The sequence below is a fragment of the Gadus morhua genome, chromosome 10 (genome assembly GCF_902167405.1).
Source record: "Gadus morhua chromosome 10, gadMor3.0, whole genome shotgun sequence".
NCBI classification, from domain to species: Eukaryota; Metazoa; Chordata; class Actinopteri; order Gadiformes; family Gadidae; genus Gadus; species Gadus morhua.
Genome location: NC_044057.1, coordinates 9,091,341 through 9,109,169, shown reverse-complemented (window position 1 = coordinate 9,109,169; position 17,829 = coordinate 9,091,341). Strand labels below are relative to the sequence as shown.

At 47.0% G+C, this 17,829-nt stretch overlaps 1 protein-coding gene across 4 annotated transcripts in view; it reads left to right on the top strand.

Annotated features, from left to right (window-relative positions):
• Positions 1 to 17,829, top strand: part of LOC115552399 (uncharacterized) — a 100,332-nt gene that overhangs the window by 71,038 nt on the left and 11,465 nt on the right. For 2 of the 4 annotated variants that reach the window (XM_030368464.1, XM_030368463.1), the window contains 2 exons: positions 16,205 to 16,248; positions 16,683 to 16,789. In XM_030368464.1, coding sequence (XP_030224324.1) covers positions 16,205 to 16,248; positions 16,683 to 16,789 — 151 coding nt within the window. Of the gene's footprint in view, positions 1 to 715; positions 869 to 15,129; positions 15,233 to 16,204; positions 16,249 to 16,682; positions 16,790 to 17,829 lie in introns of all 4 variants that reach the window. The other 2 variants (XM_030368461.1, XM_030368462.1) reach the window with 2 other exon arrangements.

Sequence of the window (17,829 nt, the reverse complement as noted above, 5' to 3'; positions counted from 1 at the left end):
ACGTCGGAAAAGCATTAATCACCCCTTTAAGCTCTGCAAACAGGATGCCCTAACAGGGTGCCCAGACAGGGTGCCCAGACAGGGTGCCCTAACAGGGTGCCCAGACAGGGTGCCCGGACAGGGTGCCCTAACAGGGTGCCCGGACAGGGTGTCCTAACAGGGTGCCCGGACAGGGTGCCCTAACAGGGTGCCCAGACAGGGTGCCCGAACAGGGTGCCCAGACAGGGTGCCCTAATGACGCGGTCACACGTTGTCAGAATGCCGACTAATACGTATGCTCAGCTCTCTCTCTGTCGCTGCTGTCTGGCAGTTAGCACCCATCTTTTTAAACTATTAAATATAGCAGAGGCAAATATAGTCTTGAAAATAAATAAAGATTAGCCATCTTGAAATATTGATATAATGTTATGTGGTTCTGGAAGCAGGGAAAGGTAAAAGATATTATACCACCAGGTGTGATGGCTGACTTGTAATGGATAATCAAACACACACCTGGTGGTATAATATGTCACCTTTAACCATTGTGTGTTAGTTCTCTGAGGACACTGATATTGTGTGTTGGTTCTCTGAGCTGATGTTGTGTGTCTGTTCTCTGAGCTGATCTTGTGTGTCTGTTCTCTGAGCTGATGTTGTGTGTTGGTTCTCTGAGCTGATGTTGTGTGTTGGTCCTCTGAGCTGATGTTGTGTGTGTGGGGCGGGGGGTGCATGTGTCCAGGGAGAAGGCGTTGTGATACTGAGAAAGGTGGATCAGAACTGGTATGAAGGCTGTGTCCCGGGCGGCCAGCGAAGGGGGATATTCCCCGTCTCTTATGTCTCTGCGCCCTACGGCCAGCCTAGGTGGCAGACTCCCGTAGCGGACTCTGAACAGGTACACAGCATGCCCTGTAGTCAAGATCGTCCATCTGGCTTGGTGTGCGCTGTACATGTTTTAGAGTGGGTTGGATGTTAACTAGTGTGGCTTGGTGTTAGCTGTACATGTTTTAGAGTGAGTTGGATGTTAAATTGTGTGCTTATAAGTGCTGTAGGTAAGGATATAAGGTTAATATAGAAGGCAGAGGACAATTTTGATGAAAATGTCTCCCCCCTCCCTCTCTCCCTCCCCCCCCCTGCCCCTTGGGTGAGATGATAATGCCCTGCTCGTTTGGAGTAGATGATAAGGCCCTGTGTGTGTTTGTGGGAGAATTAATGCCCTGTGTTTAGGGGAGATGATAATGCCCTGCCCCTCTGGGGTAGATGATAATGCCCTGCGTTTGGGGTAGATGATAATGCCCTGTGTTTGGGGGAGATGATAATGCCCTCCGCTGTGTGCACATGTGATTGACAGTCGAGCTGGATTTCCCTGACCAATCAAGGCATAGATGCCTTGATTGGTCAGAAATCGGCCAGGAACAGTCCTAACAACAGGTGTCTCATACAGAAGCAGGCAGTCAAGCAGAACAGACCTCCTCACAGAGCATTCACTCACTGGTTTATGTCTTCCAAAGCGAGCGACCAAACAAATGTTCTAGACCCCTATCAACTGTTAGAGGAAACAGCAATTTGTCTATAGATTCTGTCATGCCTAAATGAAACTTTTTTTTATTCTGAGGTGGAAAATGTATAAATGTATGTATAATAATAATGTATAATAATTAAGAGAGTTTCAACATTAAGATTTGTTTCTGAAAACATTTCTAGCGATAAATGTGAATTTTATTTCCGTTATATTCAGATACTGAATGTATATAATGTTTATTATGTTAGTTAATGCAATGTTTTCTATGGTTGCCATGGTGATTCATATGAAACCAATCTTGCATGTGGATTCAGGGATGCAAGCTGGCATGTTGTGTGAATCAACTTCTCTGCGTTGAGTCGTCATCTGAGCTGCTGTCCTCAGCGCTGTTTGATGTAACAGAGGATCTTCAGAGTGACCCAGGGAGGACATTGGATCTCTGAGGATGACTAGAAGAAGATTGAGGATTGTATTGAAGATCTGAAGTTTGTTAGAAATTGTATCAAAACAATTTTAATGCCGAAACTATCTTAAAATGTTGCATTTTCCACAGAGAATAAATCAATCGATTTTTATGTTGTCCAAGACAGAACCAGGACGTACTTTTTGCTGTTTCTTCGAACATTTGATTTCTAGGCGTTTCTAAAATGGATAAGGGTCGTTCTGGATGACGAATACAAAACAGCTATTGTTTGGTTTAGGTTGGAGAACGACTGAGCTGACAGATGTCAAATGATAGAGAGTGAAGTCCTCCATACATAGGGTTAGGTTAGTTAACCCTAACTAACCTTTAGTCACAGAGACGCAGAGTTGGAAGGATTTAGAAAGAATCTTTATGAATGTCGAAATGTGAAAATCCCATCTGAATAGAATATTGCCATAATAAACTTGTCACAACTGTAATTTTCCCAGTATCCCACAACGGCAATCATTTAATCAATATTACAATTATTATAAAAAGAGGCAATTGTAATTTCTAAAACAATGGAAAAAACAAAATATGGCAAAGCTTTACTTCAGCTTTTAAAATATTATTTTTGTTTTCATGGAATAATATTGATATAAAATGTATTTAGGGTAAAATAAATCTGTGAATTCATCAGTGAATATATCAACACTAAGAACCAATTGCAATGCGCTCAAAGCTCCATGTACCGGACATATGCATCAGTTATGTAGGGGGGGGGGCTCATCTCTCGACCGACCAGGGGCCGCAGTCATGTGACTGGAGCCCGCTGCATGCGGAGCACAACAATGCATCGATTTATCACTTATTTTTTAAATGTGCATTTATTTGTTGATGATGAGGTCATGGTTGTGCTGTGCGGCGTGGTGATATGGTAGTGTTAATAGTAAGTGGAGCTATTGTCTTACATTATCTCTCCCTGCCCCCCCCCCCCCCCCCCTCCCCAGCTCAAGCCCTTACCCTTGCGACCTCATGTTGAACCCTGGGCCGCCCCGCATGGAGCTGCTTCCTCCCACTCCTCCTCCCACTCCTCCTCCCCCTCCCAGACGGCCCTCCAGGCCCTCACCCAGGACTGGATCTCCCTGACCTTTGACCTCCCAGCCTCCATCTCCTCCCCCCTATCCCCCTTCCACTCTCATCCCACTGGAGGATGTGCTTCCTCCTCAGCGCTGTCCAGCCCCCCCACCCCCCCACCCCTCCCCGCCTCCTTCACCCGCTACCTCCCCTGCACCCCCGCCGCCCCCCTCCAGCCCGGGGTCTCCACCCCAGGCCCGACTCCGCCCCCTTACCCTCGCGGCCTCCTGCTGGAGATGCAGGAGCTGGACGCCTTGCTGTCGCCGTTCTCCCGTTACCTCCCCCTCTCCTCAGCCCCCCGCTCCATGTCCCCCTCCCTCCCTCCTTTCTGTTCGTCTTCTCTGCTCACCTCTCCGTCGCTCTCCTCCCCCACCGCCCCTGAGGACGGCTTCATCCCCATTTCCTCCCCCAGTGTCTGTCTGTCCGTCCCCTCCTCCAGAGAGGGGAGCCCCTCCCCGCCCCCCCTCCTCCTGTCAGCCTACACACGCTCCTCCAGCCCTTTGACTGACAGCGTGGTCAACCTATCACAGCTAAGAGCTGTTCCTAATCAGCTCCTTCCCTCCACCTCCCCTAACCGTTCCCTGGATCTGGCTGTGGTTGAAGACACCGACCCACCCGCATGCCTCCCGCATGGAGAGCCCAGTCAGCTGGTCCTGGCGTCGCAGCTGGAACACCAGACGGCTCTCGCCAGGGAGCAAGAGGAGGAAGAGCTCTCCAAAGAGCTGGCATCCTTCATCCATATCAGTCGACCACAGAGCAGACAGCTGCCAGCCGTTCCTCAGCTCTGTGATTGGCTGAACGATGAAGAAGTGTCAGACAGCGTGGCAGACATCGACCTTCCTCTGCTCTTCATAGATGAGAGTGAGGAAGAGGAGGAATGCGAAGAGGGAGGGAACATCTCTCCTGTCGTTTTTCAGCCGAAGCAGACTAAGCCAGACCGCTTGAAAGACCCCAAGATTATCAGACCATTCGCAGACCCTCATAAAAAGATTGGTATGGAGACTCAACAGAAAGATGGAAGGATGGCGGACCCATTGAAGAAGCGATGTGGGCAACTCCCAAACGCAGTGGAACCTTGGATTAAAGGCTGCACAGGACATGCAACAGAGCTCCAACTAGAAGAAGGTTTGGAAGAACGACCCAGCAGCAATCATATAAAGGGAAATGATTCACAAGCAAAGTATGAGAATAAAGTGAAATCCTCCAAAAACACTTTCATATCTTTGACCAATGGAGAGTCAGAGAATGAACCATACCAGAACAGAATTGAAAGGTATGATGAATGCCAAACTGACACACTTGAAAAGAAAGGTTCCTTCAGGCCCTTAATGGAACAACAAAATGTGGAACCTTGGAAACAAAGCTGTCAGAGAGAAAAGGAAGTCCAGGTAAAAGTGTACCGAAGCACACCGCCCCTACTACTAACTAACCTCCCCTACTACTAACCAACCTCTTGCCCCAGCGTGTTTGGAACGCTATCTGGAGCTGTACAGCTAACTTTTAGCCCCAGTGAGTTTGGAATGCTAGCTGGAGTGCTACAGCTAACCTCTAGCTGCAGTGAGTGTGGACCGCGAGCTGGAGTGCTACAGCTAACCTCTATCCCCAGTGTGTGCAGTGGTGGAACGTTTGGAGCTCAAACACTAACATTCTACCAACAATCCTACCCAGGATTCATTTCATGAGATGGAAAGTCCATGGAGGCTATACTCCATTCCGTTGGGGGCTGAATGAGGAGCTTGCCGCAATTTATTCTGCACATTTTTAAGCATGAGGTGCAACATTTGGTTATTGTCACACATATACTGTGAGCTTCAAATTCAAAGAACTTTATTTTTCCCGTGAGGGAACTTCATTTGTGGTCAGGCACATACAAACAAGACATACTTGAACAATAAATAGTAATAATCATGCAAGAGAATAATTCAATTCTTAAAAGCCCAAAACACCCTGTGGATAGGGGTGGAAGTATGGGTAGGGAGAATAGATTGTTAGTTAGTGGAAGGGGAATAGGTTGAAGTCTGAAGTGATGGGTTTGGTTTGGCGGGATTGGGGGACTTACTGTTTATTCAACAGCCTGATGGTTGCTCGAACAAAGGTGGACATGCGTCGTTTGGTTCTGAGGGGCAGGGAACAAAGTCTCCTTCCTGAAGGTAGCAGATGGTACTGGTTGTTGAGGTTATGGGGGGGGGGTCCGATATGATCCGTCTACTTTTCCTGATGGCCTGATTTTCATTTATGGTTGTGAGATTGGTCTGTGGCTGTCCAATGATCTTCCCACTCATCTTTATGATCCTGTTTAGGGGACATTTGTTCACCTCACTCAGGGAACCAAACCATGACAGGATGCTGAAGGTGAGGGTGGATTGAATGAAGCAGTTGTAAAATGACTGGAGTATTGACTTGTCGTCTTCGAGTGTGGGAAAAGGGAAACTGAACATGTCCTGAGTGTGTATGGCGATGGACTACACGCCACGTTAAAGATGCTGAAGAACTCTGAAGTCACCAAGGAACAGTTCCTTTGCTCGTCCAAGATAGCGTACATCCTTCTTGAATCCTCCCTTTGTCCTTCAGGAAAGACGCTGACGAGGCAAATCTTGGAACATGCCCTGAGACTCATTCCATCTCTGCATACTTCCGTGCACTAGGAGGTGCCTTCCTGATTGTCCGCTTGTTCTCCTCCCTCCCCGTTCTCTGAAACAGGGGGGAACGACTTGGACTTCCAGGGAGCTAGTCCTGGGTGGAGTGCTGAGGTGTGACGGTTGCTTGCACATTCCTTGCAGTCCACTTCTGTGACGCAGACCCTTGCTAAGTGGGTTGTTGAGGAGCAGCACTGGAAACATATGTGATTGTCTTTTAGAAACTGCTTGCGCTCTTCGAGGGTCTTCTCCCTGAAGCCTCTACATTTCCTCAGTGGGTGGTCTTTGTCATGGATGGGGCAGTGCTTCCCAGGGTCAATGTTTCCAGTGCCGTGTTCCAATATCCATATTATCCGTACCAACTAGCCTAAGTTTGAGTATGTAGGGTGTTCCGATTCAGATCGGGGCGAAAATAAGTGTACTGAAAGGACCTGGATGGTGTACTCAAAACGGTCTAATCGCGAAGTGTGGATCGATGTACACTTTTCGTACTCAGCAATCTTAGCTACGTAGCGGAAGAGGGCGGAGCCAGGCTGAGCCAAAGTCTGCGCATTTTCCACATAGCCTGCATTAATAGAGTCATTTTGTAGTTTTTTATAGCTTTTATAGCTTTTTATAGCTGCTAGGCGTAAAGAGTTCACCATTCAAAGCGGGATGTTTATTGCGGGGGAGGAGCCGTGGCGGCAGTCGTGATCGTAATTTCCGGTTAGTGAACCACGGAGAATTCGATTTGGAACAACACTGACATCTGAAAATTATCGCACTTAGTGAGTGTGGATAGTGTTCTTTCTTTAAGTGTACTCATGGAAGTATGGATATCGGAACACGGCACAGGTCTCTCTGTGGGGGACACGTGTGTCTTGTGTCGTTGGCGGTGGAGGTGTCAGGGTTGCTTTGTTTGAACGTTCTGCCCTGGTTTCCATGAGGATCGTTGAGGGGTGGCTGTCTGCCTCTCCCGTTCATCCCTCTACCAGGGCGCCTCTGTTTTCATAGGCAGGGGTGTGTAAAGTATGGGCGCAACGGGCTGCTTTATGTCACTTGTAGCTAGTGTTAACTCCTGATAAGATTAGGCATGTGGATTGTGTGAGTTAGAATTCAGGCTGGATTGGTCCTGTACATAGTATTCTGTACGCTGGAGTCGTGTCTGGGGTGAGAGTTAGAAGCTCTACTGCAGTGGGACTGATGATCTGAGTCTATCAAACCTGACTCCAGTATTTCTGCTTCTATCAGTGCAGCGTCCATTTCCTTTTCTGTTTGTAGAGCCTCTAGGGTGGCGTCCAGTCTGACCTTTTCTAGTTTGAGGCGGGCCTTCTCTACTTTTAGTTATATTTCCTTCTGAACGTAGGCAAACTTTGAGCAACCTGCTTCTGCCTTTGCTCGGGCTTTGATGGAGGTCTGGGTTGATGAAGAACTGCTTGATGCTTTTGAGGAATGGTGCCATGGTGAGGGGAGATGTGTGTATTCACTAGTGCTGTAACGATACGCGTATCGAAACCGAAATCGCGACACTCAAAGCCACGAGCCAGTCTCGCAGTGTGAGAAGGCAGAAGCGCGATACGGCCTTTCTAAATCTCCGGTCAAAATGTCAGATTGAAATGTGCTAATAATATGTCTAAATAATAGTCTGCTGACATCGCTCCTCCTTTCGATGCCGCAAGTCTGCGACGAGATGCCCTCTCTGTGATTACAGTTCTCCGTGGCTACGGAGGATTGCATTTCTCCACAGCTGTCGAATTCCTCACATGCGATATGAACGACATTTATCCAGAGTGGGCCAAGCGCGAAAAAAATAGCCTGTGTGATCCCTTTCTCTTGTTTTGTGTGATTTGACCGGCAGTTGGTCTGCTTATATGTCGGAATGAAGCGGCCACCGATTGACAGGATGAGTAATTAATCTACCGGACTCGTTAGTTTCTTCACTAGACACACATGCTACCGCTCTCTCTCCTCGCTCGTCCACTCACTTGCTGACGTCACTCACACACGCACACTGCGATTCTCGCGCACACACATACGCTACTCGTAACACTATGCCTCGTTATTGCGACGTTCATGTTAGACGTTCATGTTTTTTCCCATCTATTTGAAAGTTAGGCTATTAAACATGTTGCATTCTGTACGGCCTGATTATGTCATTATTTAAGCTACATAGCCTAATAAGAAACGCTATAGGATATTTGACCAAACCACCATACCAGTTGAGGGTTTTTGCCTACCTGCAAGCATCCTCCAACTGCAATCTTTGGTTATTTATTTATTAATTTAGCTATACTTATAGTAGTATTCTTTCTGTTCAAATCAGTTCAGTGTTCCAAATTATTTGTTATTAAATGTTACATTAAGTTAATTGTTATATAAGTGTTAAATAAAATGCTTTTTAAATTTAAAAGAATCATGGGATGTATCGAACCGTGGGTCAAAAATCGTGATACAAACCGAATCGTGAGTTGGTGTATCGTTACAGCCCTAGTATTCACTGAGGTGGTACATCAGGGGAGGGTGTCGTGTAGGCTTGCTCGGGGCCTGTATGACGGTCCTTTAGTCTTTCTTCCAGCCGTTGTATAACATATTGCACTGTATAACATATTGCAATAACTAAGTGCACGAAAGTTTGAGCTTTGCTGTATCTCTCCACAGGCAATAAACAGATATGGAAAACATAGCTGGCGCCATATAAAATATATAAGGTACAAATCGATGATCCAATAACCAAAATTATGCTGCTGATGCGTAGCTAAGGAACTAACAAGCTGCAGTAGTTACAAATATTGCGATCATACAGCTAGCAAGACTAGGATGGTGGAAGATGCGATTTCTCTAGTGTTAATGTAAGTCTGTAGTCAGCGGAATCACTTCCGGAATAGCCACACTTCCGTTCCGACCGGAAGTACTAACAAAATAAAGACTGCTCGATAAAATTAAAGCCTCAGCATAAAAACAGCGACGAATAGGGTCCAGAACAGTCACAACTGAATCATCAACCCCTCTGTCCTTCCTGTAGGCTAATTTAAGTGGGTCAATAAAGCAAGCCACCTCCATCTGCAGTTTAGTGAGAATGCGCCTTTCAAAGCTCTTCATCACTATTGATGTCAGGACTACAGGGCGAAAGTCATTATTGCAGGTGGGGTTGCTGTGTTTGGGTACTGGACAGATGATTGATGACTTCCAGAGGGCAGGGACAGAGTGCTGTGCTAGTGAGCGGTTGAAGAGCCCACAGAAAACTCCTGAGAGTTCCGTGTAGCAGGTCTTCAGGAGGCGACCTGATATCCTGTCAGGACCAGCTGCTTTGCTGGGGTTTACTCCTCTGAAAACTTTCTCTACGTCCTCCCTCTGTACTGCAAATGCTGCTGTGGATACTGAATTGTCTGTTAGCTCATTCATGAGTGCCTCTGTCTCCATGGAAAGTTTTTTCTATCAAATCTGCAGTAGAAATTGTTGAGATCTTCAGCAAATTCAGTTGGGCTTTGTTCTGTGTGACATTTTGTGTTACATTTGGAGGAGAGGCCGACCAGTGTCTTAACACCCTTCCATGCTTCCCTGGCATTACCGTCTAGGAATAGTTTTGCTACTTTTTCCTCATACATTATTTTGGCCTTCATAATTTGTTTGTTAAGTTTTGCCTGGATCAGTTTTGATTCTGTTTTGTTTCATTTAGAGTTAAAAGCAATTTTCTTTTCATTTATTGTTGTTCTGCGTACTTTGGTAATCCAAGGTTTATTGTTGGAGAACATTTCTAACTGTCTTTGAAGGTATAATGTTTCCTTCACAAAATTTGATGTATTCTGTAACTACATCTGTGGCTTCCTCCAGACTGTCAGCTTCAGTGCATGAGCTGTCCCATTGCTTTACCGTTGTCTTTAACACACCCTCCCGTTGTAACTGGGTTTTGTAGGCAGGTATAAGGTGTATTACATTGTGATCAGCAGTGCTCAATGGTGGTTTTTGCCTTGCTTTGTAGGCGTTTTTTTAAATTAACATAACAAAGATCAAGAGTATTATTGCCCCTGGTGGCACATTTAATATACTGCTGGAATGTTGGCATTGATTTAGTCAGTCTGCAGGAATTAAAATCCCCCATAATAAATAAAGGTGAATCTGGATTATCTGTTTCTATGCGCTCAGTGTAGTATGTGATTATCTCCGCTGCATGTGCATCATTGCCAGAGGGCGGAACATAAATAGCTCTCACTGTCACTGTGCCAAACTCTCGGGAGAGGTATCTCTGTCTAAAGACACACTTAATAGTTCCACGTCTGGTGTGAAGCATGATTCTTTGATGCTGGCCGATCTACTCCATGCTTTATTTACATATACACACAGACCACCCCAAAATCTTTTCCCACTGCTAGCGCTATCTCTTTCATGACCTTAGTGGTACTCCAAATCCATCCCGTAATAATTCAGAGTCAGGTATGGTATTATCTCGGCTATACAGATCAGACTGGCCATTCTATATGCCCACTGTAATTTGCAGTTTGCTTGTAGCTCATCGAGTTATTGCGAAGTGAACGGACATTCGCAAACTTTATAGAGGGTAGCGGTTGACACACCCTCTTACCGGCGAGGCTCTTCAGCCTCTGTCGCTCTCGTCCCTTTCTACCTCACTTCCTGGTTATTTTTCCTCTAAGATCTTGGCTCTTGCTATCAGATCTCCCTGGGTCAATTAAAAATCCAGTCTGATAGGTCGAGGAGTTGCGATATTGCAGGGATAGCAGGTACTCCCGTGAATATTGGATAATTCCATTCCCATCCGGAGCCCATGGTGTAGTAGTCGCGCTACAGCGAGTTTCCCACAGCAGGTAGAGTAGCAGAATGAGAAGAACGCTACAGCCTTGCATCTTTGCCCAGTGTGGAGAGTGAAGTAATAATCCAGTATCTTATTAGTCCAGCGATCTTAATTTACAAGCAGATCTGGTTGTGAGTAGCGAATTACAAAATTTTTACATTTTACATTTACATTATATTTTACATTTAGGGCATTTAGCAGACGCTTTTATCCAAAGCGACTTACATCGGTTAATACACACATTGGGCCCTATCTTGCATCCGGCGCAAGTGACTTAGTCACTGGCGCATGTGTCGTTGCTAGTTTACAACTGGCGCAGAGCGCTCTTTTGCCACCTGTGCCACTCGCCGGTAAATTAGGGAATGATCTTGCGCCCCAAGGGGCGGTTCGGCGGAAGGAGGAGGAGTGTTTCTGGCGCAAAACGGTATTTTGCCGTCTCTGAATACCATTGCGCTACTGACCAGGAAATACCTGGTTTAAAGTCAGTGGCGCGTTGTTCAGATGCTATTTTAAGGGCGCAAGCATACATGCGCATGCGATGCATACGGATTGCTTGTGCACCTCGCGCATACACTTTGCTTCTCTCATCTACCTAGCCGCACATTCTTGGTAAATTATTTGGGAAAGAACAGCTGATGCAGCGGTAATAAGTTGTAGGCTACTTTTTAATCAATGCATCTGCAAACACCGTACAGCAAACACATATTTTCTTGACACAGACATCGTGTAGGCCTACATGCCCATAACTTTTAGGATTGATGAGTAGGCCTATTTGATCGTGAAAAAAATTGTTTTACCGCGAGTGAGTGTTAAAAAGAATTAATGAATGCGGGCGCGCGTGTGTGCTCTGTTTAAACACACGCAAACTAAACACTCATCATCATCTCATCTTCGTCCGCTTATCGGGGGTCGGGTCGCGGGGGGAGCAGCTCAAGCAGGGGGCCCCAGACTTCCCTTTCCCGGGCCACATTGACCAGCTCTGACGGGGGGATCCCGAGGCGTTCCCAAGCCAGTGTTGAGATATAATCTCTCCACCTAGTCCTGGGTCTTCCCCGAGGTCTCCTCCCCACTGGACGTGCCTGAAACACCTCCCAAGGAAGGCGCCCAGTGGGTATCGTTACCAGATGCCCGAACCACCTCAGCTGACTCCTTTCTAATGCCGCTTTTCCACTGCATGGTACCAGCTCGACACGACTCGACTCGACTCGACTCAGCTCGCATTTTTTGCGTTTCCACCGCGAAAACATGGTATCTGGTACCTGAAGTGGCTGCTTTTTCTAGTACCGCCTCGCTCTAGGTTCCAAGAAGCTGAGCCGATGCTAAAAGGTGACGTCGGCAGACGGCCGGCCACTGATTGGCCAGAGAGTGTGACGAAGTCACGAGAGCGACATGGCAACCATGCTGGTAACAGCCATAGCAGCGCCGCAGCCAACATATTCCACTTCTTCAACTTCTTCAACATGCCTGCTAATAATAGTAATGTTATCGATGTCCTCCATTGTTGTTATGTGGGTTCTCTCCATGTGTGGGTTGCGTAGGTGTTGTTTGCGTCGCGTACAAAAATACGTCACGGCCCTTTCGCGCAGCCGACCCCGCCCACGTCCAGGAGGTACTATTTGCGGTGGAAAACGACCCGTGCTACTGCCGTGTCGAGTCGTGTCGAGTCGAGTCGAGTCGAGTCGAGCTACATGTGCGGTGGAAAAGCGGCATAAGTAAAGGAGCAGGGGCTCTAATCCGAGTTCCTCACGGATGGCTGAGCTTCTCACCCTATCCCTAATGCCGCTTTTCCACCGCACATGTAGCTCGACTCGACACGACACGACTCGACACGACTCGACACGGTAGCAGAGCGGGTCCTTTTCCACCACAAATAGTACCTCCGGGACGTGGGCGGGGTCGGCTGCGTGAAAGGGCCGTGACGTATTTTTGTACGCGACGCAAACAACACCTACGTAACCCACACATGGACATAACCCACATAACAACAATGGAGAACATCGATGCGATGGTATTCGTGTTCATATTATTAGCTGGCATGTTGAAGAAGTGGAATATGTTGGCTGCGGCGCTGCTATGGCTGTTACCAGCATGGTTGCCATGTCGCTCTCGTGACTTCGTCACACTCTCTGGCCAATCAGTGGCCGGCCGTCTGCCGACGTCACCTTTTAGCATCGGCTCAGCCGCTTGGAACCTAGAGCGAGGCGGTACTAGAAAAAGCAGCCACTTCAGGTACCAGATACCATGTTTTCGCGGTGGAAACGCAAAAAAATGCGAGCTGAGTCGAGTCGTGTCGAGCTGGTACCATGCAGTGGAAAAGCGGCACAAGGGAGACGCCAGCCACCCTTCTGAGAAAACTCATCTCGGCCGCTTGTACCCGCGATCTCGTCCTTTCGGTCATCACCCAACCCTCATGACCATAGGTGAGGATAGGAACGAAGATAGACCGGTAGATCGAGAGCTTTGCCTTGCGGCTCAGCTCTAACGGTGCGGTAAAGCGAACGCAATACCGCCCCCGCTGCTCCGATTCTCCGGCCAATCTCACGCTCCATAGTTCCCTCACTTGCGAACAAGACCCCGAGGTACTTGAACTCCTTCACTTGGGCAAACTAAACACGTAACGCATAATACAATCAATGGCAATGTCTATTACCACGGGGACACATGCATATTAGGATAGCATACAATACTGATAAGAAACAATGTTTATAATGTATTGCGTATATCATTAAATAGAACCACAGTTACCGCATATCATATGTTATAGCCTATCATACGTTTTCTTTGCCGAAATTTATTTGAGGACTCAGTATTTCTGAAGTTGTGGAAGAAAACCCCTTATTCCATGTGTGAATTAGGCCACATTATTTGGCAATAAACTAGGCCATTTGCAAATTCATGTGCATCTGTCTCATCGGAGACTGCAGACGCGCTGTCAAAATATCAACTCGTCCGATTCAAATGCGCTCATGGCTCTTAAAGGGGATGGGAGCTGGCACTCTCATTGGTTTGTTGCACGTTACGCCCAAACCACACCTACAGGTAATTAGGCTGCTTCAGACCAACCCTTTTGACACTTGCGCCGCGGCGCAAGTGTCATTTATCCGCCTGTAAAATAGCGATAGCGCCGTAGAACCGCCCACAAAGCTACTTGCGCTTTGCGCTTTCCCACTTGCGTTTCAGACCGTTAAAATAGGGCCCATTGACACACCGACGGCAGAGTCAACCATGCTAGGCGACAGCCAGCTCGTCAGGAGCAATTGGGGTTAATGGTCTTGCTCAGGGACACATCAACACTCAGCTAGGAGGAGCTGGGGATCGAACTAGCAACCTTTCGGTTACAAGTCAACTGCTCTACCTCCTGAGCTAAGCCGACCCCCGACCACCCCAAACACAGTATGCAAAACTTCACTGCACGCCCACAGCAGCCAAAACCAACTGACACCATGACAGTGCCAGTTAGCTTGCTGTAAGAACAAAGAGTTTGTGGTGGCAGAAATAAATGAACAATAGAACGTTTCTAAAGGCTTTCTTAATGTCTATTTTGCCAAAAGTGTATGAATGATTTATTAATGTTTCCAATGAAAAGCTAACAGCCAAAAGTACATTTGCTGATTCGTTCATAACTTCAGAACTGTGCTTGACCTAACAAAAAGTGTGTATGCCTAATGCACTGAATACATACTGTATATACATGTGTGTGTATTTGTTCATTGTATTAGAAGTTGGTCTGCACACACAAGCTCTCCTTGTATCTTCGTCCACAGGCTAATCAGTCCGATTCTGCAGCTGTACCCTTCTGCTCTGTGGCCTCGTCAGCCTTAGGACCTCTGTCCTCTTACTCCTCCATCCCAAAACCAGCCCTCCCCTCCCCCCCCCCCCTCCCCGCTGTTGTCCAGACTCCGCTCCGAGCTGCGCTCCCCCCGGCCAAAGGTCATAACCCCAAAGGTCATCTTTCAAACACAGATTTCACCTACAGTCGTTACAGACGTCGATATACGACAATGGGATCATTTGATGTTGAGCTCTAACATATCCTTCTTCAAAGGATTTCAATTTGCTGTAGGCCAAAAGGGAGAACATATTTTCCAATCAGTTTTATCAATCAGATGTATATTTGTTTTGATTTCTATAACTTGACCTGTTGAAATTTTGCATTGCATTATTTAATTATTGAACAGCAGAATACAGGTAGTAGGCCCGATGTGATGTCTGGGGCAGGGGTTCACGTCCTCAACTCAAGAAGCTGACAACATTTAAATGTATCCAGATATTCATTTAACGCTGACTGGAGCATAATTTGTGTCACAAAGCACTATTGTAGGCTATCATAATGACTAACGTGAGTTTATGAGTTGATATATTATAAACATGCTATGATTGATCTATATTTTAGTGCTGATTAGTATGCTTGCTGATAAGTGTGTGCATGATGTGGTTGTGTATGTGTGTGTGTGTGTTTTTCTAAGTGCGTGTGGTTCTTTGTGTGTGTGTGTGTTTGTGCGTGCGTGTGTGTGTGTGCGTGTGCGTGCGTGCGTGCGTGCGTGCGTGCGTGCGTGCGTGCGTGCGTGCGTGCGTGCGTGCGTGCGCGTGCGCGCGCGTGTGTGTGTGTGTGTGTGTGTGTGTGTGTGTGTGTGTGTGTGTGTGTGTGTGTGTGTGTGTGTGGCCCTTCCAGAGGGAGGTTGCGGTGATAGGCAAACCTCCACGTAGCCCCATCCCCTCCAGACGAATCTGTCACTCCCCCCCCCCGGGGCCCCGCGCACTCTCCTGCTCCCAGGGTACAGGTTAGCATGCGTGTGTGTGTGTGTGTGTGTGTGTGTGTGTGTGTGTGTGTGTATGTGTGTGTGTGTGTGTGTGTGTGTGTGTGTGTGTGTGTGTGTGTGTGTGTGTGTGTGTGTGTGTGTGTGTGGGGTCACTAAGTGCATGGACTGTTAATGCTCTCCTGGTTTCAATTGAGCACATGTGTGGCAGTGAGACTTAATGTTCCTCTAAACTGATAATGATTGGGTGACTGCATCCCATGAAGGAATAGGGACTGTCTGTTCTGTTAATGTTTGCCTGTTGACGTCCCACACACTGGGCCTTATGTCACTGAGTGGAGTGCAGACCCTGTGTGTGAGGCTCATCAACGTGATGTGTCTCAACATATCCGAGCTTATATTATTTTGTCCCATCATATCAAAATATGGAGCCTGGGGTAGTTTTTGTTTTGAATGAATTTTGTCCAAAATGAGTGCGATATGAAAAACATTAGGCAACACTTTGTTGCTACGTCAACAAAAGACATATTGTAACCAAAGCGAATTTTGCTTTATCAGCTGTAGTAGTAGTAGTAGTGCTTTGGGTCAAAGACAAATGCTGCGCAGGGCGCTAGTGTTAGCGGCTAGCTTCAGCATTTCAATCTCCTTTATATACTTTGCTTGTTGTTCCTATGACTTTATAAAATACTTTTCCCAATGCCTGTATTATTGTCTGATCCGGTCTATTGTTGTCTATCAAGATAATCGTCTCAAATATAAATTGCAGGTGGTTACAAATGCGCTAATTATCTATAAGCATGATGCAACAGTAATACGCTCGCATGGATAATTTTTCTCATTGTTTTGTTCGCAACATGATTCAGTTCGACAGATTTGTCATCTTTCCAAGCATCGAAACGAACCTTTGCATGGGGATGCTTCAATTCTTTAATGAAACCCTGATGAACTCTGTTCCCGCTCTCTCTGTTTCCCTCTCAATCTATTCTGTAGCGCCAAGCGTTCACTCAAGAAGGCCTCCAGTGTGGAGGAGAACCGTGAGTAGTTCTTATATATACTGGATATATTCTGTTTACATACTTCAAATAATAAAGTATCTTCTATGAGAGCCACTGCCCAGTTTTCTATACTCAATATATTTATGTAGCCTTTATCACAGTTACGGTCTCAGGGCTACACAGGCTAAAGCCAAAAGCCTTCACTGCCTCACCCTCATAGACGCCTATTAAATTAATCAACTAAAATTAGTAAATGAATGAATAAGTTATAGCACTCGATTAGGATAAAAGCTCAAATGTCAAGCATTTATGTTATAAAGGTTAGAATTAATGGAATAATAATCAAGCTTTCTGATTACTTCTAGATCATTAAGTTACGTGCAAATCCTTTTACCAAGTGAAATGGTCTGCCCACCGTTTGTAACATTAATGAACCACTCTCTGTATGGATGTTGTGGGTCACGTGTGTTCAGGTTCAAAGTGCTGTACAACTACAACCCACACAACGAGGACGAGCTGGAGCTGACGGAGGGAGACACCATCGACGTGATGGAGCAGTGTGACGACGGCTGGTTTGTAGGTAGGACAGTGAGGCTCATGGTGGACAGTGGGACCTCAGAGAGAGGCTGTGAGCCTCATGGTGGACAGCATGGACCTCAGAGAGAGGCTGTGAGGCTCATTTTGGACAGCAGGACCTCGGAGAGAGGCAGTGAGGCTCATGGTGGACAGCATGGACCTCAGAGAGAGGCTGTGAGGCTCATTGGTGACAGCAGGACCTCAGCGAGAGGCTGTGTTAGGTTCATGGTGGACAGCATGGACCTCAGAGAGAGGCTGTGAGGCTCATGGTGGACAACATTGACCTCAGAGAGAGGCTGTGAGACTCAATGTGGACAGCAGGACCTCAGGGAGAAGCTGTGGGTACTAGAGGGTACAAGGGGTACTAGAGGTACTAGGGGTACTCGGGGTACTAGACGGTACTAGAGGGTACTTGGGGTACTAGAGGGTACTAGGGGTACTAGAAGTACTATGGGTATTGGAGGTACCAGAGGTACTAGGGGGACTAGGGGTACTGTGGCGCATTTCCCCCGAGGGTGCGGGTTGGTTCACTCTGGAAAGGTGCGGCACGGGTCGCGTTTCCGTGGCCAATAGTGGGCGTGATCCAGGGCCATATTGAGCCATACTCGTCTCGCAGTACTCCTCCGTTGGGGTACTTAAACGCCTGAAAGGGTGCCAGGCTGCCGGCAAATTCGAGCTACACCCGCCGTCCGTGGATTAGTCGACAGAATCGCACTTCTGTGCGACAGGGGGATAATAACAAACAAACACATTACCCTCAAGGTATTTCTTGGCAACGGCGAAAGCTTAGTTTATTGAAGAATCTTTTTTTTCTTTAATAAAGAAAAAAGTTTGCCGTCCTTCTTGGACGTCCTACATTGTTGCTCCTTGTTCATTGTGCGTATTCTTCTTTTTCCTTGGATTTATTAGGAGGCTACACTGTTGGGGGCTGCTATTCATACGGTTCATCTACGTCACGTTTTCTGGAACGCCGCCATTTGCACGACCGATCTCGCCTAGTATGGCCGCCCACACCGCTCATCTGAATGTTAGAGAGTGACAGAT